The sequence below is a fragment of the Phallusia mammillata genome, chromosome 8 (assembly GCF_965637545.1).
Source record: "Phallusia mammillata chromosome 8, kaPhaMamm4.hap1.1, whole genome shotgun sequence".
In the NCBI taxonomy this organism is placed as follows: domain Eukaryota; kingdom Metazoa; phylum Chordata; class Ascidiacea; order Phlebobranchia; family Ascidiidae; genus Phallusia; species Phallusia mammillata.
Window position 1 is genome coordinate 858,128 of NC_137259.1, and position 20,937 is coordinate 879,064.

The window sequence follows — 20,937 nt, forward strand, 5'->3', positions numbered from 1 at the left end:
GTAGGTGTTATGAAGTAGCCGTGATTTGCGCAAAATCGAAGAGCTATTTTTTTCGTGCACTTATAATGTTGCTTATTGTGTCCTCAGTGCAGGCTACTCAGGAGACTTGTCTGTGTATCGCAATATAAACTGGTGTGTAGTCGCCACGTGTACGATTATAATGTTTCAAAGTAGTCCTCAGTGTACTCAAGGAGCTTGTGTATGACCAGACACATGAAAATGTATGCTGAACATGGTGTGTGGTCACAGCGTGCACACCTAATGTTGCTCACACCGGTCCTCAGTGTACTAAGAGAGTTTGTGTGTGTGTCATGGACCTCTGCCCGTCTATGCGGCGTATATACTGGTGTGTGGCCACAGCATGCATGTCTAACAATGCTCACAGTGGTCATCAAATATGCCTAGACCAGTCCTTACCAAACTGTGGGCCATGGCCCAGTACTAGGCCACCAAGACATTTTCAATGGGCCACAGAGCCATTTGAACAGATTCTACTGTTTTGTTATACTGTAGATATTATGCACTTTGTTTTGAAAAACACAATATTTGCAAAGAATTCCGAATCTTGTAGCCAAATTTCAGGAGCATGTATCTCATTAAAAATAGTTGCTAGAAACCATTTCGCCTGTTTTTGAGTTATTTTTTTTGTTTGTGCCGAAATTTACAGCACGTGGTGAGCCACGAATCGCTATTAAATAGACATTTGGGCCACATACCAAAAAGTCTGGCCTAGACACATAAGGGACAGTCAGAAGGCAGAGAGATCAGTCATTTCACTCCCAACGCGCGGGAAATTCCCTATCGTAGTCTGTCATAACGTTTCCGTTTTGTAGCCGGACGGAACCGTTATTTGTATTCACACTAATGTTTGCCCATGTGCGTAAACTATGGACCAACAATAATAGCACTGGACAAATCACAAATCGCGATGTATACTTTACAAGGATTTGGAAAATAACCTCTTAATTCGCCGATCAAACGTAAAAAGCGTAGCTATTGATTTTATTGGTGCCTTTTTTCTTTCGAGTTCTTTGTGGTTGACTTGCTCTGCGCACGTTCTTTTTAGCTTCTTGCGGTGTTTGTTGATCGTATTTCAACGGTACGAAGAATTTGGTCATTACCTAACACCGTTTTTTGGTGATTAGGAAAATGTACTTGCGGTTGTGTATACCAGCACCTGGTTCAAGTTATGTAATGCTTACATAACGAGCTGGTCGCTAAAAACGGCATGACGAATAGAATTTGTTATGCAACTACAACTTGCTTCGAAATAAAGACATTTGTTTTCAGGACAGACGCATCAACTGTTGCGCTAAACGTATTTTATCAAGTTATAGTGTTTCATGTGTGCAGAGTAGCGTGTTTATTTATGATTTATTGATTTTGCCATTATCGGGAAGGTTGTGCGCTGTTATTATCCGTTTAGGCAAATATTTTAGTATTTTGTGAGACCCGTTTGTAAACTTTAAAGGATTATCAAACTGAATAATAATGTTAAAAGCAAACAATGGTTACTTTTTACCAAAGCTTTCATGCTAAATGCACTCTAGAGTAGTTATGTTTGGAATTTATTTCATGTTCTTTGTCATTTTTATGTTTTTAAAAAATACATTAACTCAGGAACACTATACACGGATCTGTTCATAAGTTTAATAATAAAAATAACGGCCTAAATAGACGTAAAAAGTGGTGTGCTTTATTGCTCAAATGTTAACGTAATTAATGACTAATTAAATTCAGCTTAGGGAGTTGTTTGTGAAGTAAACAAGTGTATTCTGTGTGTCTTAAAGTCTGCTTAAAATAGACTTATTTCCTAATTAAAGCAAATTCTTTGTTATTAATTATTCACCAGTTATTGTTTGACACTTGTCTGTAGAAGTAACTGGTGTATTTTGTTAAACAGGTTTTGGAAGGGACTATTTCTGAAATGTCTGTTTCAAGTGAAATACAACCTAGCACTGGTGAAAAGCTCACACAAAACAATATTAATGATGCAACTGTGGAATTAAAAAAGGAAGTGCCACAAGAAGCAACGTCTTCAAACCAAACTGAATCAAATGGCTCAGAGGTAATGAGAATGTTAAAACACTGTTGGTTGGTGCCGAATTTATTTAAAAGACCATATTTTTTGATAATATTCTCATGAATCAATTATCACATTAATCTGCCTTAATGGTTATGCACTAGTGCAGGGGTGGGCAAACTTTTCAGTGCAAGGGCCGCATTCAAAAGTTCTTAATGTCAGGGGGCCGCATAGTATTTTACCAACGGCCCCCAATTGCTTGCTTGTTTTTTTTAAATATAACTGGTGTAAAGAATTAGGTTTGTATCCTATATATACCATTTAAAGCCGCCTAAAATGCTCAGATCAAAAATTTCTTACTTGACGCATAAGTTTAGCTAAACGGAGCTAACTGTTTATGACGTCATAATCTATGTTGTGACGATTGCGGTGCCTGTTCTTTCGCATTGTTTGCACACAATAAGCAGATAAAAAGCCTGGCGCAATTGGTTACTAGGCTGGTAATCTTTTTTTCCAGTCTTACGAAATCTGTTTTTAGCAGTTTCAAAATCAAAATATTTGGCAAAATAATTTAGTTACGTCACCGCCGCCAGCACGTGTATTTTTTGACATACATGGTCACCGCCTCACAAACTCGTCTCCGCGGCCGCATGTAGCCGTACGGCCGCAAGTTGTGCCCCCCTGATTTTGCCCAAAATATTAACGGAGTATATTTTCAGCTATGTGCAAATACGTTAGTTGTCACTGAAATTATTGGACAAATATTGGTTGAAACGCCACAATTTCAAATGTTTCAAAATAAACAAGCATTTGTTGCAACATAGGCTACACCACGTCTTTTTGTCAAGAAATTATTGCGCCAACATTAATGTGTTAACGATTCTAAAGCCGTGTTTAATGTCCGTTTGCAAAGTATTGCAACGACCTAAACTTGATCCAATGTGATAAAAGTTTTGGCGTCAACAGTGCAAAATGGGCTGTTTGAAAACGTGAATCGCTTTTACTTTTATTTACCTTTATCGAACGAAGAAATTTTGTCAAGTGACGATTTGCAAAATAACGTGGCAGACACAACCGGCTATAAAGCACGTAAAAAGTGTCTGTGTTTAGTTCCAAAGTATGGTACGGGTACAGATATTGCACATGGTATAGGTATCGGCAAGTCGCAACCCCGGTATTTTTTAAAACTCGTCGGCTGTGCTCATAATACTATTCAGTGTTACTAACATTCTCTTTAAAATTCACTAACATTTGGCGGGCCGCATGAACTCCTTTGCCGGGCCGCATGCGGCCCGCGGGCCGTAGTTTGCCCACCCCTGCACTAGTGTATCTATTTTACATGCACTTTTTGCATTGAAGCATTTTTTAGGTTTAAAAAAACTAAAATACATTGATCTGTCTTCTTAACTTATCTATTTTATCAGCAAAAAAATCTTTCCATCTCTTGGCCTTGTTCAAATTTTCCATTAAGACCATGACATAAAATTTTGCATGACATTTTACCTCAGGTCAAAGATGGGAACGTTGCAGTTAATGGCGAAGGGACAAGTTCTGGTGAACCCAAGAAGAAGACCAAAGTAGAACGCGAGAAAAGGGCAAAAGAGATCGCATCAGCGTCAAAATTATGGTTATCTAAATCCCCAAGGGGACTCACATCAAGTGCTAAAAGGTTTTTTGTTTCTTAAAATTTAAATAAAATGATATTTATTGTGGTGATTAATGATATAAAATTCAGCATTTACCAACATAGAATTGATGGGCTAAATATATATAGTAGACAATATTGACATAAGTAGATGGATGTATCCATGCCATTGTCTAAAATTTGATTACACACAGACTTCAGAAGGAGCTCGCAGAAATCACGTTGGACCCTCCTCCAAACTGCAGGTAGTTAGTGCCACATCGTGTATTTTTGACTTTTTGACTTTAGCAATGCTATGTATATTGTGTCTAAACAATACACGAATACAGTTTCATGATTGCACGTTTACACATTAAACGTTTGGTGAAGTTTGTTTAAAATCCATTTCCTGCATGCAGAAATATAATACAATTTAAAATTTGAAGGAAACCAAATTTTTGTTATAAATGTGGCTAGTGGGTAATAAATGTTGTATGTAGTAATACTCATTGAATATGTTTAATGCATGTATAATAATGACAATGATAGAGCAAACCTTATAGTTAATGATTTGTGATAGGTATATTTATTGTCACGGACTTAGATTGTTTGAGATTAAAGACTGTGTTTGCCTGCATGCTATGTATCCCTGTCATTGTTGACTTCGTAAACACAACCCATGTGTATTGTACAGTTTCAACATGCAAACAAAGATCTAAAGAAACGATATTGTAACTTTAATATTTGCTTAGCTATTTAAATACATGCAGTTGCCTAAACCAAGTAAAATTGTGTTATTCCTTTACAAGTTAGAAAAATATTGTAACAGGATTTTCTTCTGCTGTTCGTTGACTTGTCAAAACTAAGTAAATTGAACACTGTTTGTAAAAGTCCCTTATGTGGTTAACATTGATTTTTTTCCTGCTTTATTGCTTACAATTTGAACTAGTTGCATTTAACACATGTGGTTACATTATATGCAATATATGTTTAACAAACTATTTTTTTATAGTGCCGGACCAAAAGGTGACAACCTCTATGAATGGGTTTCCACTATCCTCGGACCACCCGGTTCAGTTTATGAGGGAGGCGTGTTTTTCCTGGATATCACATTTACCACTGAATATCCTTTCAAACCACCAAAGGTTAGATTTTAATCTTGTCTTTTTTAATTTGTCAATTTTGTCTTAATTAGAAAACTTCTCAGTAAATAAAAAGGTATTTTTTCCTGTAAATTTTACTTGCACTTTCCAAAGAACTTGAAACAATATCAATAAAAATGTCATTTCACAATGTTTCGGTTTTTAAGTCATGATTGCAAGCTGTTTGCAAAGTTCAAAAACCCACAACCGCTACAAACTATTTAACAGTTGTGTAAATTGCTTGGGGCCATTCTAGTAAGTGAACGTTATATAAGATTCAAACATTGAAGGTTAAGTGGCACTTATATAATTTCTTTTATTTTTCAAGTTTAATTGGCAATTTCGTCTTAATAGTTTTTCAGAAATGGAGACTTAATTTTTGCTTCAGGGTTAGGACTCTAAAATGTTTTATTTTGGCACATGAATGTGCAAACTTCAGGAAACCCATTTATTAAAAATATGTTACTGACACATACATTACCATACTGGGCTCATTTGTATACTGAGCTCATTTGCATTTAACATGCATCATGCATTACTAAACACGTTACAGCAATATTTACAACAATACATAACTATAGCAATACTGCTTTTTGACAACCTTGCATTACTTTCTTGGGTCAATAAATTCAAGCTATTTGTGATCTCATTGTTTGATTTCAAAGTGCATGTGATACTTATTTGTCAACTCCCACTGTTTTATAGGTGACATTTCGCACCAGAATATATCACTGCAATATCAATAGTCAGGGAGTAATTTGTCTTGACATCCTGAAAGACAACTGGAGTCCAGCTCTTACTGTCTCCAAAGTGTTACTTTCCATTTGTTCCTTGCTTTCCGATTGCAATCCTTGTAAGTTTTCGTTTTGTACCTGTTTAATCCGAGGACATTTTTTCCGTTTGATCTAAAAATCATTAAAAACTGTACTATATTATCCATGCTCGTTTCATAAATTCCGTGATCGATGTTTTATTTATTTCTATTGATTAATTTGGGAACCCAGTACCCACATATAATTTATTAGCACGTGACATCACAATTTGTGCAAAAACTGGAATCTGAAAATTACTTTTTATCTGGTATTAATATATTCAGGTTGTTTGACAGAAGTTACCCGATTAATTATTTATTCATAACGGGGTGGTGCTGCACAGAGTTTTGTATTATGATTAAATTTTTAACCATATGAAATTAAATAGGTCAACTGTATTTGAGTAACAAAGTACTAATAACCAACTTACTATAACATACAAAATTTCAACAAAACTATGTTCGAGATAAGTTGTTTAGCAATCATTTGTTTACTTTGGATAACCACCATCTGGCAAAGTGTAGATTCTGATCTTTAACACACTCCATTATGATCAGAAAACAAGCACTAGTACAGAAAATATTTAATTTCTGGTTACTTGCAGGCAAAAACTTGCTCTTAATCAGTATAGCCTGAACTTGCTCTTCATGCATAGTTAACATAATATATATATCACCTTACTGTTATTAATGAATTTCACTTTTCTTTGTTTTTTTATGCAGCTGATCCTTTGGTTGCCAGCATTGCAACTCAGTATTTGACTCACCGACAGGAACATGACCGACTTTCACGTTTGTGGACACAAAAATATGCCACATAAAGTTCTGGAAATATGTCAATATTGTATAGGTAATGAACCATTGTCTAAAACAATGACATATTATGAAGGCGAACAGCTTTTGGAACTGTTGTATCAAGAAAGTTGTGAAAATTGTGGCCTCCACCAATTGACAACTATTTCCCAAATTCTGTGGATAAGTTACCACAAAGAGAAGCTTGCAAGTCTTGTTTTTCATCATTTGGAAGCAGAAGTTTCCGGTACATGGTACTTCTTACATGGCTATATTTTGTTGAGTTTTTTTTCCTATCTTCACATTTTTTGATAAAATTTTGATGTTACACCAACTCTGAGAAACATTTCCAAAAGCATAAGCAAAACAAACTTTGTGTGTTTCCCATAAATGCTGTGTTAGTTTTCCATCTAGCCATTGCATTTTAAGTTTTCTTTTTATGTTTCTCATTTTCTTAATTATAAATTCTCATTTTCGCCATAACTTTTGTGAGATTTTGTCTTTTATCACAGCAAACGAGAACGGTGTGATAAGCCAAAGAATATGCCATTTAATTGGCGATCATGATTTAAAAGAGATTATCAAGGTTTCTTGATATATTGGTCTAAAATATAGTCAGTTTATAGTTTAACAAGATAAAACACTGATCACTAATTGTTGATTAGCTCTTAACTGGCTAAAATTGGTTTTGAAACTTTTAACTTACAGACATACTTGCTGAAGTTGAACATAGAGACGTGTATAAAGTTTTTCTGTCCCTTTGTTTCCTAGTAAAAGCCTCACAAGCTTGCCTTGGTACTAGCACACACTTACTAGGCGACAAAACTGTGTTTATTTGTCTTTGTTATTTCCCGCGACTGGCATCATACACGCAATGTGCAGTAAAAATTCTGTTTGAAATAAATTGTTGGTGACAATTTGGTGCAAATCATCTAGAACAGCGGTGCTCGGGCATTTTCAGTGCCTGCCCCCTATAACGGCTCGTTGATTTTAAAACGGCCCTTTAACAGAAAAATATCGACACAAATGTGGCCACTTTCACGACCACTTGACTTGAGGCACAGCTGCACTATGCATGTGACCAACTAAGTAAAGTTTTTTGTGCAAAGACGCACAATAAAAACAATTTTTTTGTTTCATAACATAACAACAGACACTTGTTCAATATATGGCCTGCATTATTTCACAGGAATGCTGATAGTTTGCTGTGTTTGTATAATCAATCACAACTGACTCAATAAAATAACTTCATTTCACAGTTAACACATGATGAAGCGTTTCTAAAATCTACACGATAAGCCAATGAGCACAACAAAAACAAGGTAGTACAGCTGGGGTTTCTGACTTTACCCTCTCATGCCACGATTGTAATTAGCTTCTAATCTGTAGCAATTCATGGTAGAAAAGGTTTGTTTGAAATCATTTTCTTATCTCCAGATGATGTTTGGGCTTCAGGTTCTGCTCTGTTTTGATCTTTATGGTCTCTTATAACATCTCTATTGAAATCAAAAATATATGGAATAGTTATAGCTGCCAAGGTGCAAATAAGTTTTGTCAAAACATCAATAGGCCCTACCTACCAGGCTTAATGGGTTATTGTTAAGTTTTATCACTGGATTTAACAATCACTGACTATTTATTAATGATTAAAATCATATTTGTTTCTTTAATTGTGTTTTCTATCCGATTAAAATTTAGACTGAAACATTTTTCTTTTAATACTGCTGGCATAGCATTAAGTACTGGTCAGCAAAAACTTCATTTGATCATTATTTAAATAACCTGAAGTGCCTTGCTTGTGTCAGAAACTTGCGACCTTTTGTGATCTCGTTGTTAAGTTTCCGTAGGTCATCCCCCTCAAATGATGGAAGGTTTGGATCCTGTGTTAAATAAACAACAAAACATTGTTCGCCAGTTCTAGAGATATTGGGAAAAATATTACACACAAATGATGCAAAACTAACAATTGAAAGTTTATTTTCAGATTACAATGAGTTAGCTAATTTATATAAAACAAATATATTTCACTTATAAAGGTATCATTAGTGTCTTACAAGGTAACACAAGGGGATTAAAATTAGACACGGCTAACATAGTATGGATGTATGTGGTGTAGCTGCAGCGCGTTTAATCATGATCCACCAATTGTGCTATCCACTTTTTACGCTCCATAACAGTTAACCCTTGCTATTGCATTGCTATGATTTCTTTTACTAAGCAAAATAAACTCAACTCATTTTATATAATATGAAAGGTGGAAATCATTACAAGAATGGTAACAGAAAAGGGAATTTACTAGGATTTAAAACCCAACGTTACAATATATGTGTACAAAACTACAGCTTTTTTTCTTTTCTTGGTGCCGCTATAAATGCAAACTGCTAAACAATACATACATCCTCGTCTAAGCATCCATCCTGCATGAGTCGGTGTGCAGCAAAATGTGCGTCAGCTTCACCATGGGAGCGATGGAATCGTCCACCAGATGTTGCTGCCAGCTTTTTCAGGAAATCATTAGCAGTCCTGCACAGAAAAAAAATCATTTAAACTTTTTTGCAAAAGGTACAAATTACTCTGAAAACTTCGTGTCAATAAACTTTTGCCATACCAAAAGTAATGACTAATTTCACAGTTCAGGTTCAGCCCTAAAAAACTATTTAAGATTGAGTTATGATAAACATACATTCATACTGGGACTAGCTCTGAAGCATTCATGTAGACCAGCGATCATAGCACACTCACATATAAATCATAATATGCCAAGCACATTGAAGGTGTGATATCGAATTGGGACGGTCACAAAGCATTTCCACATGGGAATTTCAATGAGCCTGTCATATTGTATCTTCGATTAAATGCACATTTTCAACTAAAGAAACTTTTCACTATCATTACAGCACATAGATTTTAAAAACACTGTACACTGATAAACACAAATAAAACCTGTCATCGCAGTTAAACGAGATTGTGTGCACAGGTATCTTGCCCTTGTTTAACTCATGTGCTTTTTCAAGAGTCAGTTTGACACTTGTGTCTGGTTTGCCATCAGTCATAAGGTAGATTGCCTCTGCGTCTTTGTCTTCAAATGCTATCTGAAATACACACATAGAACTGAATGTAGCTTTGTAAGGCAACACTTTTTGAAACCAACACCTACAGTAATATAGATTTATGATCGTAATTGAGCAGTAAGCAGCTTTGTGTACACTCTGTTGGTTTGTACGGAATGGTTTAAAATGTGCTTTAAAACTTGACTTGATTAACATTAAATAACAGAACCTAAACTTCTTAATATATAGTATATAAAAAAGAAAATTTAAATAGGTGTTTTATTTTAATCACTGGTTTTGATTTTGGACCAACTTGTGGTGAATGTTTAGACTTGACAAAGATGACATGTTAATTTTGTTTTTGATAAATACTGTATGCTGTAATTTCCCCAACCTCTCTGTTGTGTGATAGTTATCATGAATCCCAAGGTGCAGCTGCTGTGCTTTTTCTACCATTGAAACCCATGTTAGTTTTAAATTAGCGTATTTTTTACAGTGAGGTTTTGGCAGCAGTTTCCTGTTTCTGTGTTTTTGATGCAAGTGTTGCTTCTTAATCTTAAATGGAATCCGCAGAACTGAAATGCAATACCATTCCAGTATACTGACCTGCAATGCATCCAAAGTAGCAGTTCCCCCGAGTGGTTTAAGTGACGACACCCACTGTACTGCGTCATGACATGATGTCTCATTAGCTTCAGTGACACTTTCCTGCCAACTGTTGGTTGCGTTTGAGAACGAAATAAGATTGAATCTATAATCCAAAACATTAAAACAGTTGCGAACAAGCCTTCTCCTTTGGTATCACAATATCTGATGGCAACTATTGTGACATAGGCAACAATATTGTTTTTAAATCAAGTAATTCATATGGTCGTTCAAATAGAAAATGCATGGCCAGTTTTTACCTTTTGGCTAAGCATTTAACCTTATTTAACCTACTGTAGCCCTTAGTTTTGCACATCATAATGGTGAAACGGCTCCACAATACACTTTAGTGCATTTGTGCTACTACGATTTGTTTCACTTGGCGAAATAAAATCAAATCAAAATACCTGTTCTATTGGATGACCATGGTTTTGTTCACTAATATAAAAGAAAAATATGTTTGTGTTTATCCACTCACGCTATCTTGCTGGCATTTAGTTGTTCCCAAATCAGCGAAGTCATTTCCTTCTTTAGCTCCTCCATGTAGAAGCTCATGGAGCCAGATATGTCAATCAGAATGACAACCTGCAAATAAATACAAGAAGGTGTTGGTTGGAAAGCTCAGACACACTTTTGTTTTGAGTTTTTACGCAAAGTCAGTCGCACTTCAGAACACACAATCTCTTTGTTATTGTTAGGTGACATTTAGTGTTGCTTGGTTTGTTTTACTTTTACACCCGATGTTTTGCAGGTCGACTGATGATGCCCTTTTGGGTGAAATATATATCGTTAAACAACTCTGTGGACTGATTTTGATTAGGAAGCACTGTTGCTTCGTTAATTATTGTTATTGTTGGGTTGTGCAAAAATGTTAATACAACAGTGCAAAGCTGTACATTTGTTAATTTACGGAGAGGGTACACTGCGAAAGGACAGACAAAGTATGTACTTCATACCTGGTTCTAACCATTGTTAATTCATGCAAAGCTCTCTGAAGGGTGAAAAAGCAACAAAAACAGGCCCTAGCAATTGAAGAATAGGATTTCTTAATTCAAATTAAAACCAACAGTTGAATTGATAAGCTTGGTGATTCGTTTAACTATCTTTTGTTTTCCGACTTACGTTGTTTTCGAGTATATTTCCGAATAGTCTTCTGCTTCCAGACAACAACCACTGCAGCCTCTTAAGATATCTGTGTATTGCAGATGTAACATGTAACTCATAATCGTCCATCTCGCTCTCCTGCATGTCAATGTGTCTGATTTCTCCCTGCAAGTATGTAACAAATGATTACATATACATATGTGGTCTCTTAGACATTTGACAGTTGCTTGCCCAATATATTACACTTGCATGTCATAATCGTATACACAACTGCAAATAAATACGATGTTGATCATATATATTCTACATAAAGAATACCTTTTTAGCCAGTTAGCAATATTAGGTTTTGCCATGCAAACAAATACAGTTATTTGCATACCAGTTATACTCATCAATCATTTTTAAGGCATAAAATCCTTGCCAAATCGGTCATGCAATTAATCAGATTAATATAATCATGTGTCAATGCAAACATAACCTTTAGGACATGACCTGTAATGATAACCAAAGTGAATGATGCTGGGAAAATAAAAACTGGATATATTATTTGATTTGCCATGTTTTCAACAGACAAGGTTATACATGCTATAATAGTAATTAAAGCATCAGGCAGTGTCAAATTGTTGGGTTGCTTTTCGGAAAAGCAGCAACTGTTATTAAAGTTAATTATAAAATATCGCTTGTACACAAACACCAGAAATACAATCTTACATCGATTTCAGCACTTGGAAAGATGGAACAAAACCATTTTGACGTGATGGTTGACCCGGCGGTCTTGACTTTTGATTTTTCATGAATACAAACAGGTCCAGACACATAACGATGTAGGTTCAGTTTCAACTTGTTGATTCCATATTTCTTCAACCACTGAAATAGATGGTAACTTTGTTAGTCAACACATATCCTTGAAAACACTTTGAAATGGCCAGATTCTGCCTAATATAACTGTGGACTATGGTGCACTGCACATATACAAACAATGCCCAGTAGAGATTTGTAAGGAAAAGTAAAGTAACACGGTGTATTTTAACTAAAATAAAAAGCCCATAGTATGCAAAAATGACCACTAGTGAAAAAACTATAAAAATGTTTTATGGCTGGGCTACTTAATTAGTTATATATAAAGCAATTGGTAAATATAAATGCTTTTCATAGCATCTGTCCCTCCAACAACAGGATAACAGACTGTTAATGTCAATGTTCACTGAGCCAAACTGTTCTGATAATGCCTGTACAGGTGAAATATATATCTCCATGTATATATATATATATTTATGGTAGCTGATTTTGAATCAAAAGCATTTTCTTCTTTATTAAAGATTTTCAATTACTTCTTGGTTTTTACATTTATTCATTCGAGAATGACACAAGTTGCTGAAAAAACGTGATACTGGCTTGTTTGTTTCTGGTTAGGGTTTTTGAAACCACAAATTGTGCACCTAAATAATATTTTTACGGTAAAAAAGTAAATATTCACCGCTTTTGTGCTGATTCTTTCCTCAACTTGTGGGAATATTGGTTCAGGGACAGCTTTTCTCACACTTTTCTGTTTGGGATATTTCTTGTAAACAACTCCGACATTGTTTTTGTCTTCCACATAGAAAGGTTGCTGCTGTGATTTCGGTGATTTCTTGCTTTTTGTTGCTTTCTGTCCATTGGCGTCTGAACTCTCTGCTGAGCCATAAGGTACTGCAAACAATTTTTAAAACTTAGTATAATGTTCAAAGTATCAAGCTTAAAGAGTTCAGATGAAAATAAATTCATAACTAGGATCAGTCCTGAAGCGCCGATGCAGATCAGCAATCACGGCATATATAAATCACAGTACGGCAGGCCCATTAAAGGCGTCATACCGAATCAGTCAGTCACCAAGCATTCACCACCATATGACAAGGTGTAGGCTATGAATGCTTAGTGACTGGCTGATTTGGTGTGTCGCCTTCAATGGACCTGGCATACTATGGCAAGTTTAATGAGGAAAATAACATAGAGCATGCAGCTTATTAAGTGTATTTGGGCCGTTATTTTCCTCATCAAACTTATGAACATATCCTTACATAGCGTTCCAAATCATCAAGCCTGTAGAAATTATAATATACCAGATGGCAACGTTGCCTTTCGGTTTGGTACTTTCCAAGCTAATGCTTTTGGGGCATCTCCTTCTTGTTGCATGCTCTGAATGAAAAAAAACCACGAATTAATATAGTTTCAAACCGAAACTTCAAATAATTTCAAACTAGTTCATAATGATTTGTTATTTACCATTCTAGCTCTGGTCAATGCTGTCGGTCTGGGTTCGATAAATTCCACTTGTTTTGGAGTTTCAGGTCTTTTCTTTCTTGCAGTGGTGGGACCATCACACAACATCTAAAAAACAATCCAAATTCAGTTAAAATAGGAAAGACAAATAAAGTGTGGATGTATTGCAAATCCTTTTTTTAATCTAACTCAACAGTATAATGAACAGACACAGCAAAGAAGTTTTGAAACTGATACAATGCTGCTACAAAGAGTGAGAGCTACAGAAACAAGTCGAAACCAAAAACAAATGCCAAGTTCAAATCATACAACATTCTTTATTGGTATAAGTGTCAAGTGTTATGATATAATATAAAGTGCTTTTGCTGGTAAATCTTAAGTACTGTACCAAAATGTTTTTCAATACCATGACAAAAACATTTTGTGAAGGAGATACAGGCAAAAATATTTGCTTATACCTATAATGTGATATCTACACCATGGGTTCCCAACCTGTGGTACGCGTGGCAGTAAAGAGTGTCCAAGTGGTACGAGATCGCAAAAAGGTTGGGAACCCCTGATCTACACTCACCAGTTGTTTCAATGCCATCTGTTCTCTTCTCAGCCCGTCTCTTTCCTTGACAGAATCGACCAGTTGCGAACATCGGTTGGAAAAATAAACAGCTCGGTCCATTTCACATGTCAATATGATGATGTCATCACTTTCAACAATTCCTGGTGTAGTAAAACATATGGTTGTAATATTTGGTTAAGTAATGAGAGTAATGACAATTGTTTTGCCAAAATTCATTGTATTCAGTGGCAACATTAATGGGACAATACATGAAAGTATTACCAACAGAAGACAAAATTCAAGTTTTTTGAGGGGTTCCATGCAAAAAGACAATGGACAAAAAATCATGCCTGTGGCTGGGATTTAAATACACAGAGCCTATTTAAATCTCCCCTGGCACCATCAGAACTGGCAAACTGCCATATGCGAAGTCATATACACTGTACAATACAACTTGTTGTTTATGTATGAGTTGTTTCACCTGTTTCACGAAACCAGTGAAATCGACCTCCACTGCAGTGAGCCAGGTTGCGGAGATAGTCAGCTGTTTGTTGAATTGTGGCATATCTGCTGGGCAATTCAGATTCAGAAACCTGTGGCAGCAAAAACATTATTTACAATAATCGGCCACAGTATTGCAAGCTTAGACACAGCATATAAGAATTTCTGACCACCATATGGAACTATCTTATAATATACTTCTTTATTTAACCAGTATTTCATAACTTAAATAGGTACACAAGTCATGGTTTTTTAAAAATGAAAATGTTTCAATCAAGAGTTTATATAAATCAGTAGTAGTTTTAATACATGAATCAGTAAAGATTTTTTCATATTATTTCAGCCGTAAATTCTATTGTTACTTACACTGTAATCGTCGATGCTGAACAAATCACAGTGGATTTTAAGTTCGCATCCAATGCATGTTTCACTGACAAATGAACAAACCACATCCTGAAAAAATAAAAGTAGGAATTCAAGTTATTACTTCTATATAATGCCAACCCTGGGTACAAGTACACATTGACTGCAGTTTTATGGGCAGATAATGTTGCTGCCAATAAAAATTGTAGTCCAGTAATGTCAGCAGCATTCAGCCTTCTATTTTATTAAAGCACTTATGCTTGTTCAAACCTTTTTATATCGACTTATGACACTTCAGAAGAACCAACTACTGATGCTTGATGTATGTAAATGTTTTCTAATACAAACTCAGCACTCATAATGTAATTACAAATACTGACCTCCTCTTGGTCAGGGATGCCGCTGGTAAAAAGGTACAAGCCTTGTGGTCTACCATAAAGTTTAATGTCCTCCTCATTCTCAATCGAAGCTCGGAACGCAGAGAGCAGATTGCGACTTCCGAATGCTTCTAGGTTCTGAACCCAACTATAAATACATATTATGGATGATAATTTTTGAAGCTAAAACAGCAATTTAATTCACTTTAAAACCTGGTACTGTCAATATTGTTTAGCGTTGCAGCTCCGGTACGTTTTTTGTAAATTGGTGTAAAGAGACTCTGTTCAGTGTTTGCAGGCATGCGAGTATGGCATGGAGAAACAGACAGCAGAACATAATATCATGTTGCCCAATATACAATCCACTAAGTGAGTAGAGGCCTAATGGTTGTGTAACAGTCCGCTGGCTGCTCACCCATTGCCTGGACATTTAAATGGTGGCAACATAGTACAACAGAATAAACAGCAAGCTCAGGGGAAAATGCTAGGTTTATTGTTGAGCAGGGCGTAAAGTAACATACTGCAGACCAACATTCCACCAAGTAGAAAGAATGACGAGACAGCCTACTGACTGCTCAACCATCACCTAACAGAAAGAAACTTACCGCCATGCTGCTTGAAGGTTTTCTGGGGATGGCTTTACCATATGAGGTTTCCACATCTTTGGATGACTTCCAAACCTGTGCCAAGCATTTCAATGTCACAATGTGAGATGCAACAGTGTACATAAAGAATATAAACTCACGCAATGATGTTGAACGCCTCCTTGTTTGCGATTTGTTGCTCCATCATCAGTCTCAGTGAATGTTGGATGTGAATAACATAGGCTTTGTTGGATATCGAGGTGTCGACCAGAAAAATTACACTAAAAAATTGGATAAAAATGTCTTGATGAGAGTTTGATAATTAAGCTAAATGTGCAAGCGAAGAAGGTATTCTGTTTAATTATATTTTGAAAGTACTTTGTCGAAGTTACATTTCTAAACCAGTTGTAAGGAGTTGGACCGATGTTACAGTAATTCTTTAGTTGTTCTTTATTAGAAAACTGAGCATGAGGAAACAGCATTATGTTGAAAGGATTTTGTTGTTTAATAATCTTTTTTTCAGATAACAAATTTGACTAGAACTGACCGCTTTTCACAAATTGTTCCCCAAATTCTTCGACTTCCAGATGCGAGCCATTCGATTCGCTTTTCAAATGCCTTCACTGCCGATCCCAGTTGTTTCTAGTTAAAAATAAAAAGTAATTTAGAAACATTATTTGGTAAAATAATAACCTATGGGTGATTTTGAATTGTCTAGTACAGAGGATTCCAACCTTTTATCTCCTATTGGTCTCTTGGCATGAGTAAAAGTTACAAATTTTGTAACAAGTTTCCTTAGCACACCAATCCTATACAAATATTGACTTAATATTACTCCCAGATGGGAACCCCCAAAAGACTGATGTATTTGGACCTATTCACCTGATATTCATAAAGCATAGCCACATCAACATGAACATTTTTCACACTTCCATCATGCCACTCAAACTGTTGCATCGCTTGCCCATGTATTTTAGATCCGACCGACTTCCGTAAGATTGGGATGAAATCTTGTACTGGGTCAAAAGCGTTGGGTGCCAGGATCTAAGATGAGATAAATAAGTCAAATAAACAAGGGTTAAACATGATCAGTGGTGGGATCTAGTCGGTTCGCACCGGTTCTATAGAACCGTCTCACAAAATTTTAGGAGATCAGCGAACCGGTTAGCATCACTGGTTACTGTCAATGGACTTTTTGTAACAGAACCAGCTGAAAAATATGACTTTTGCGATAGAACCGACTGACAAAAAATTTGAATCCCACCACTGAACATGATCCACCATTTTTTAGAATATAAATGTTTCATTAATTGCTTAGTATATGTTGTTTTTAAATGCTGCCAATTATACAGAGTTTTACACATAATGATGCGCATAAAGTTATTAGCTTTGACTAAAGATTAGAAATGACAAAAAACAACTAAAAAGGCATTGATACATTATTGTGGGAAACTTTATTTTACCTGAAAAAGATTTAAACTTCTCGCTTTAAGTCCATTTTCAGCAAGCCATTCACTTGAGGGCGCTGGATGAAAGTTTGGAGTTTCAATGCTGAGTGGACGATGGTGGTTTGGAGGTCGGGGCAAAAATCTCGCTGTCGAAAGTCTATTCACTTCCATAGAAATCTAAAACATAGTTAAAACTTTTTGACTATGATCTCACTCGTATAACACCAACATGTTTAGGTAATACAGTATTGCACAAATTATTTTTTTGATACTAACAAGATAAGCTTATGAATACACTTAATCAAACTCCTTATCACAAGCAGAACTTTAAATTACATGGCTTGCAAACTGAAAGTTACTTTGCAAATAAACTTATATACTAACAACATGCTTAGTGCTTCTAATTTTTTAAATAATTAATGTCAGTTATCTTTAGGTGTTAAAGTGGCAAGGTTTTTGCAAAGCAGTCCCACCTCATTTTCAATACTGATCAAAGCATCCCCTAACATTCCTGTTCGCATTTGTTTGATCTTTGAAATGACGTCGATTGAACGCTGAGCTTCACGAAGCAACAACTGAATGTCGAAACTCTAAAAGCACATTTAAATTTAAACGAGTTTTTCAATTTTTTAATGTAAACAGTGTCTTAGTAAGGAAATATGAAACTTTACATTCTGCAACAGCAAATAAAAATCATCGAGTTTAATCAGAGTTTAGTTTACAGAGTACTGCACCAAGAAAACATTTTTATGGCAAAAAACTTTTAGTTTTATGTATTTAAATTCATGAGAACGAGATTTTTTACACCACATCAATGAGAAAACCCAAGAGAATCGCCACAATTTATGTGTTGAAAATGACATGTAAAAAAGCAACCAGTTAAACACAGGCATAAAGTGAACCTTGTAAACTTCTCTATCATCTGATGAATTGAAGCAGTGGTATCGACCGTTCGAGCACTCTGCCAGTTTCCTTAGTGTCTCATGGGTCATATGGTTGCTCGTATCGTACGCCACAGCATGAATTGGAAGTTTCTTACCGAGTAAACATTGTTGGATGTAATCGAACAACACATTGGAAGTCTGGTCAGGACTAAAACGTTAACAACAAATTAGTGATTAGCTTGTGGTTTTTAAATCTGGCCAACACTAAACAGTGTCAAGAGTTACATTAAAGGTAGACATATGTAGTGTTTATACAAGCTAAGAACTGACTGTCTGTTAAAGGACTTAAGTGTTTAGTGTTTTACATTTATGGTTGGAAAACCTCCAACAAATAAGTTTTATACACCTTTATCCCCAAGAACACATTATATCGTTGTTTAATAAAAAGGGCAAGTATGACTTATTCATTTGAACACAATGACATCAAATTTTAAACCAATTTGATGGAAACTCACCAGTTTCCAAGAATGATTAGAATCGAGTTTAACTTCTTGACTTTCAGAATCTTCTTGAATGCTTTGAGAAGATTGCAACCTCCAGCGGGATGCAGACCTCGGATGAAATCTCGTGCTTCCTCAAGTCTGCATGAAAGAAACACATTAACTACAATATGTAGAATTTGTACTGTATGAAGTTTTATTCATTAAGGCGGTACCTAATAGTAAAAAAGACTAAATTCAAGAGAACACAGTTGCATAAAATTTTTGGTTACCCAATTTTAAAACTACCAGTCTTCTGGACAATGAACAAACATGGCTTTTATATTTTATGACTTACATTCTAATATTAACATCCCTTGCATGGTTCCACAAGTTTTCTGGTTCGGAACCAAAACTTAAGAGGTAAAGGGATTTCTTGTGCTGGAGTTGCTCATCAATCAAATACTGAAACAAAAAAATCCAAACAAATTGAGTCACAAAATATTGCTAGCATGGTCTATCAGATTCATTAAAATCAGTGGTTCTCAACCTTGCGTCTACCACAGGCTGAGAAGCACTGCATTGTAGGAAGAACCTGGCATACATAGTACAGGAGACAGAGATTGGATGCTAAAACAGAAAATCCAAACAAACTAAGTCACAGAATATTGCTATCATGGCCCACCAGCCTAATTATATCAAACAAAGTAGCTGTCCCATACAGTGCAGGACACAAAGGTTAGATACAACTCCAAGTTGTGGTACTGACCAATAAGGATTGTTGAAAATCTTGAAGACGACCAAATCCTGTGTTGGCATCGGAAGAGTCGATTAAAACCCCAACTCTATCTCCTTTTACCAAACCAAAAAGCTAAAACACAAGAGTTTACATATGGCAAACCATTTTTATGTCTTCATTTCAACCTTGTTACCTTTTTGCTCCCCTCCAACAGCCATTTGACTCTTTTGTGGTATTGCTCAATTGCGCTAAAACATAGAGCCAAGAACGGCTATTTTAATTAAAGATACATTCAATTGAGTACAATAAAAGAACTTTACGCAAGACAAAAAATACTGAATGATAAAGAAACTACAAATACATCAATAAACCTACACATTAAGCTTGTATTCTATTTCTGTAATTACAGTGGCATCAAACACCAGATGTTTTCCTTCTCCAGCTTTCCTACAAGAAAAAAAACAACAACAAAAAACATTTTAAAATGATTTATTTAACTCCTTTGCAGAAAACACTGATTAGTGTTACAAAACAAGTCCCAGCGAAATGTTAAAACACTTTGCAAATATTCATTGCCACAATTAAAAACAGGATTGTTTTAGGTCTTGAAGGATTTACTGATTACTTTGTACTCACCTGACTTGTTTTCCTCTTTGCAACAAGTCTTTCAGAGTTAACTTCTGGTGTTCAATACTGTGGTTGCTCAACCATTCTTCAGAGGTTTGACTTTTGTTGGGAACAGCACTGAATGCCTTCGCTTTCTGAATGCAATAATAAAATGTTTCTTGGCTTTATAGTGAGTATATATTTTACACACATACACACACAAACAAACACTTAACAGGTACCAAGTTGAAAGTAGGTTTATGGAGTGCAAAAAGGTAATGGCACAATGGTTGCACCAACACAAACCCACTGCTTTTGTGGATAATAAAAAATATTATACCTTATAACAAAGCAATTAAATTATACTTAAAACGAGAATGGCCATATCACTAATGATAAGAATTTTCCAAGATTTTTCAATAATAAACCATGTCATTTTTCAATATATTTATCTAAATACCTGAAGATCAAGAGTTTGATTAACATGGGTAACTATTAAGTCTGACTGTGGAACTATAGAAAGTCTGTCCAGTGAATCCATTTTCCAAGCTTTCCGCTTTCCAAAATGCTTTGCTTCATCACATTGGCTGGAACTACAAATGTTTACATATGTGTTATGAAGCAACTAAGGCACCATTGTAGTGGTGGGAAAATTAGGTTTTTGTATATGTTTGCTAAATTTAACATGACTTAAAAATGCGAATTACACTTTCAATTAGTTATTCAGTGACATTTTTACATTCACTTACATGTCAGCACCATTTAAAAACTGGGCATTATCTAGAATTTCCTCCATCTCGTACAGTTTTAATAAGCTGGAATTGTTTTAGAAAGTCAATATCTAGAAAACCTAAACCTAAAAAACCTGCATTGATAAAGGTTGCACTTGCACAAGTTGTAGTCCTACGTTTTACAGACAACATTTAAAAAAGGTGTTAAAATGAAAAGAAAAG

The 20,937-nt window shown here is 35.5% G+C and overlaps 2 protein-coding genes across 3 annotated transcripts; one reads left to right on the forward strand and one right to left on the reverse strand.

Moving 5' to 3' along the window:
• Positions 1–1,080: 1,080 nt before the first annotated feature.
• On the forward strand, positions 1,081–7,309 carry LOC145203876 (ubiquitin-conjugating enzyme E2 E1-like). 2 transcript variants are annotated; one of them, XM_080076226.1, is made up of 7 exons: positions 1,081–1,099; positions 1,904–2,068; positions 3,532–3,692; positions 3,863–3,913; positions 4,660–4,792; positions 5,495–5,642; positions 6,324–7,309. In XM_080076226.1, exons 2-7 carry the CDS (start codon positions 1,928–1,930, stop codon positions 6,419–6,421), a joined length of 732 nt encoding a protein of 243 aa, XP_079932352.1. In that variant the 5' UTR covers positions 1,081–1,099; positions 1,904–1,927; the 3' UTR covers positions 6,422–7,309. The 2 variants fall into 2 exon arrangements, with proteins under 2 accessions (XP_079932352.1, XP_079932351.1); XM_080076225.1 differs by lacking the exon at positions 1,081–1,099 and adding an exon at positions 1,125–1,318.
• LOC145203873 (von Willebrand factor A domain-containing protein 3A-like) lies at positions 7,206–20,869 on the reverse strand. Its single transcript, XM_080076223.1, has 30 exons — positions 20,734–20,869; positions 20,445–20,577; positions 20,015–20,139; positions 19,754–19,825; positions 19,572–19,626; positions 19,409–19,510; positions 18,998–19,104; positions 18,676–18,801; positions 18,179–18,368; positions 17,750–17,866; positions 17,292–17,453; positions 16,711–16,872; positions 16,376–16,470; positions 15,990–16,109; positions 15,850–15,924; positions 15,248–15,392; positions 14,871–14,957; positions 14,485–14,596; positions 14,022–14,164; positions 13,454–13,558; positions 13,291–13,366; positions 12,669–12,880; positions 11,903–12,058; positions 11,210–11,356; positions 10,566–10,672; positions 10,049–10,193; positions 9,336–9,484; positions 8,789–8,915; positions 8,175–8,272; positions 7,206–7,888 (listed from the first exon to the last, which is right to left on the reverse strand). The coding sequence occupies exons 1-30, from the start codon at positions 20,778–20,780 to the stop codon at positions 7,786–7,788; spliced, it is 3,600 nt and encodes a 1,199-aa protein (XP_079932349.1). The 5' UTR covers positions 20,781–20,869; the 3' UTR covers positions 7,206–7,785.
• Positions 20,870–20,937: the final 68 nt, after the last annotated feature.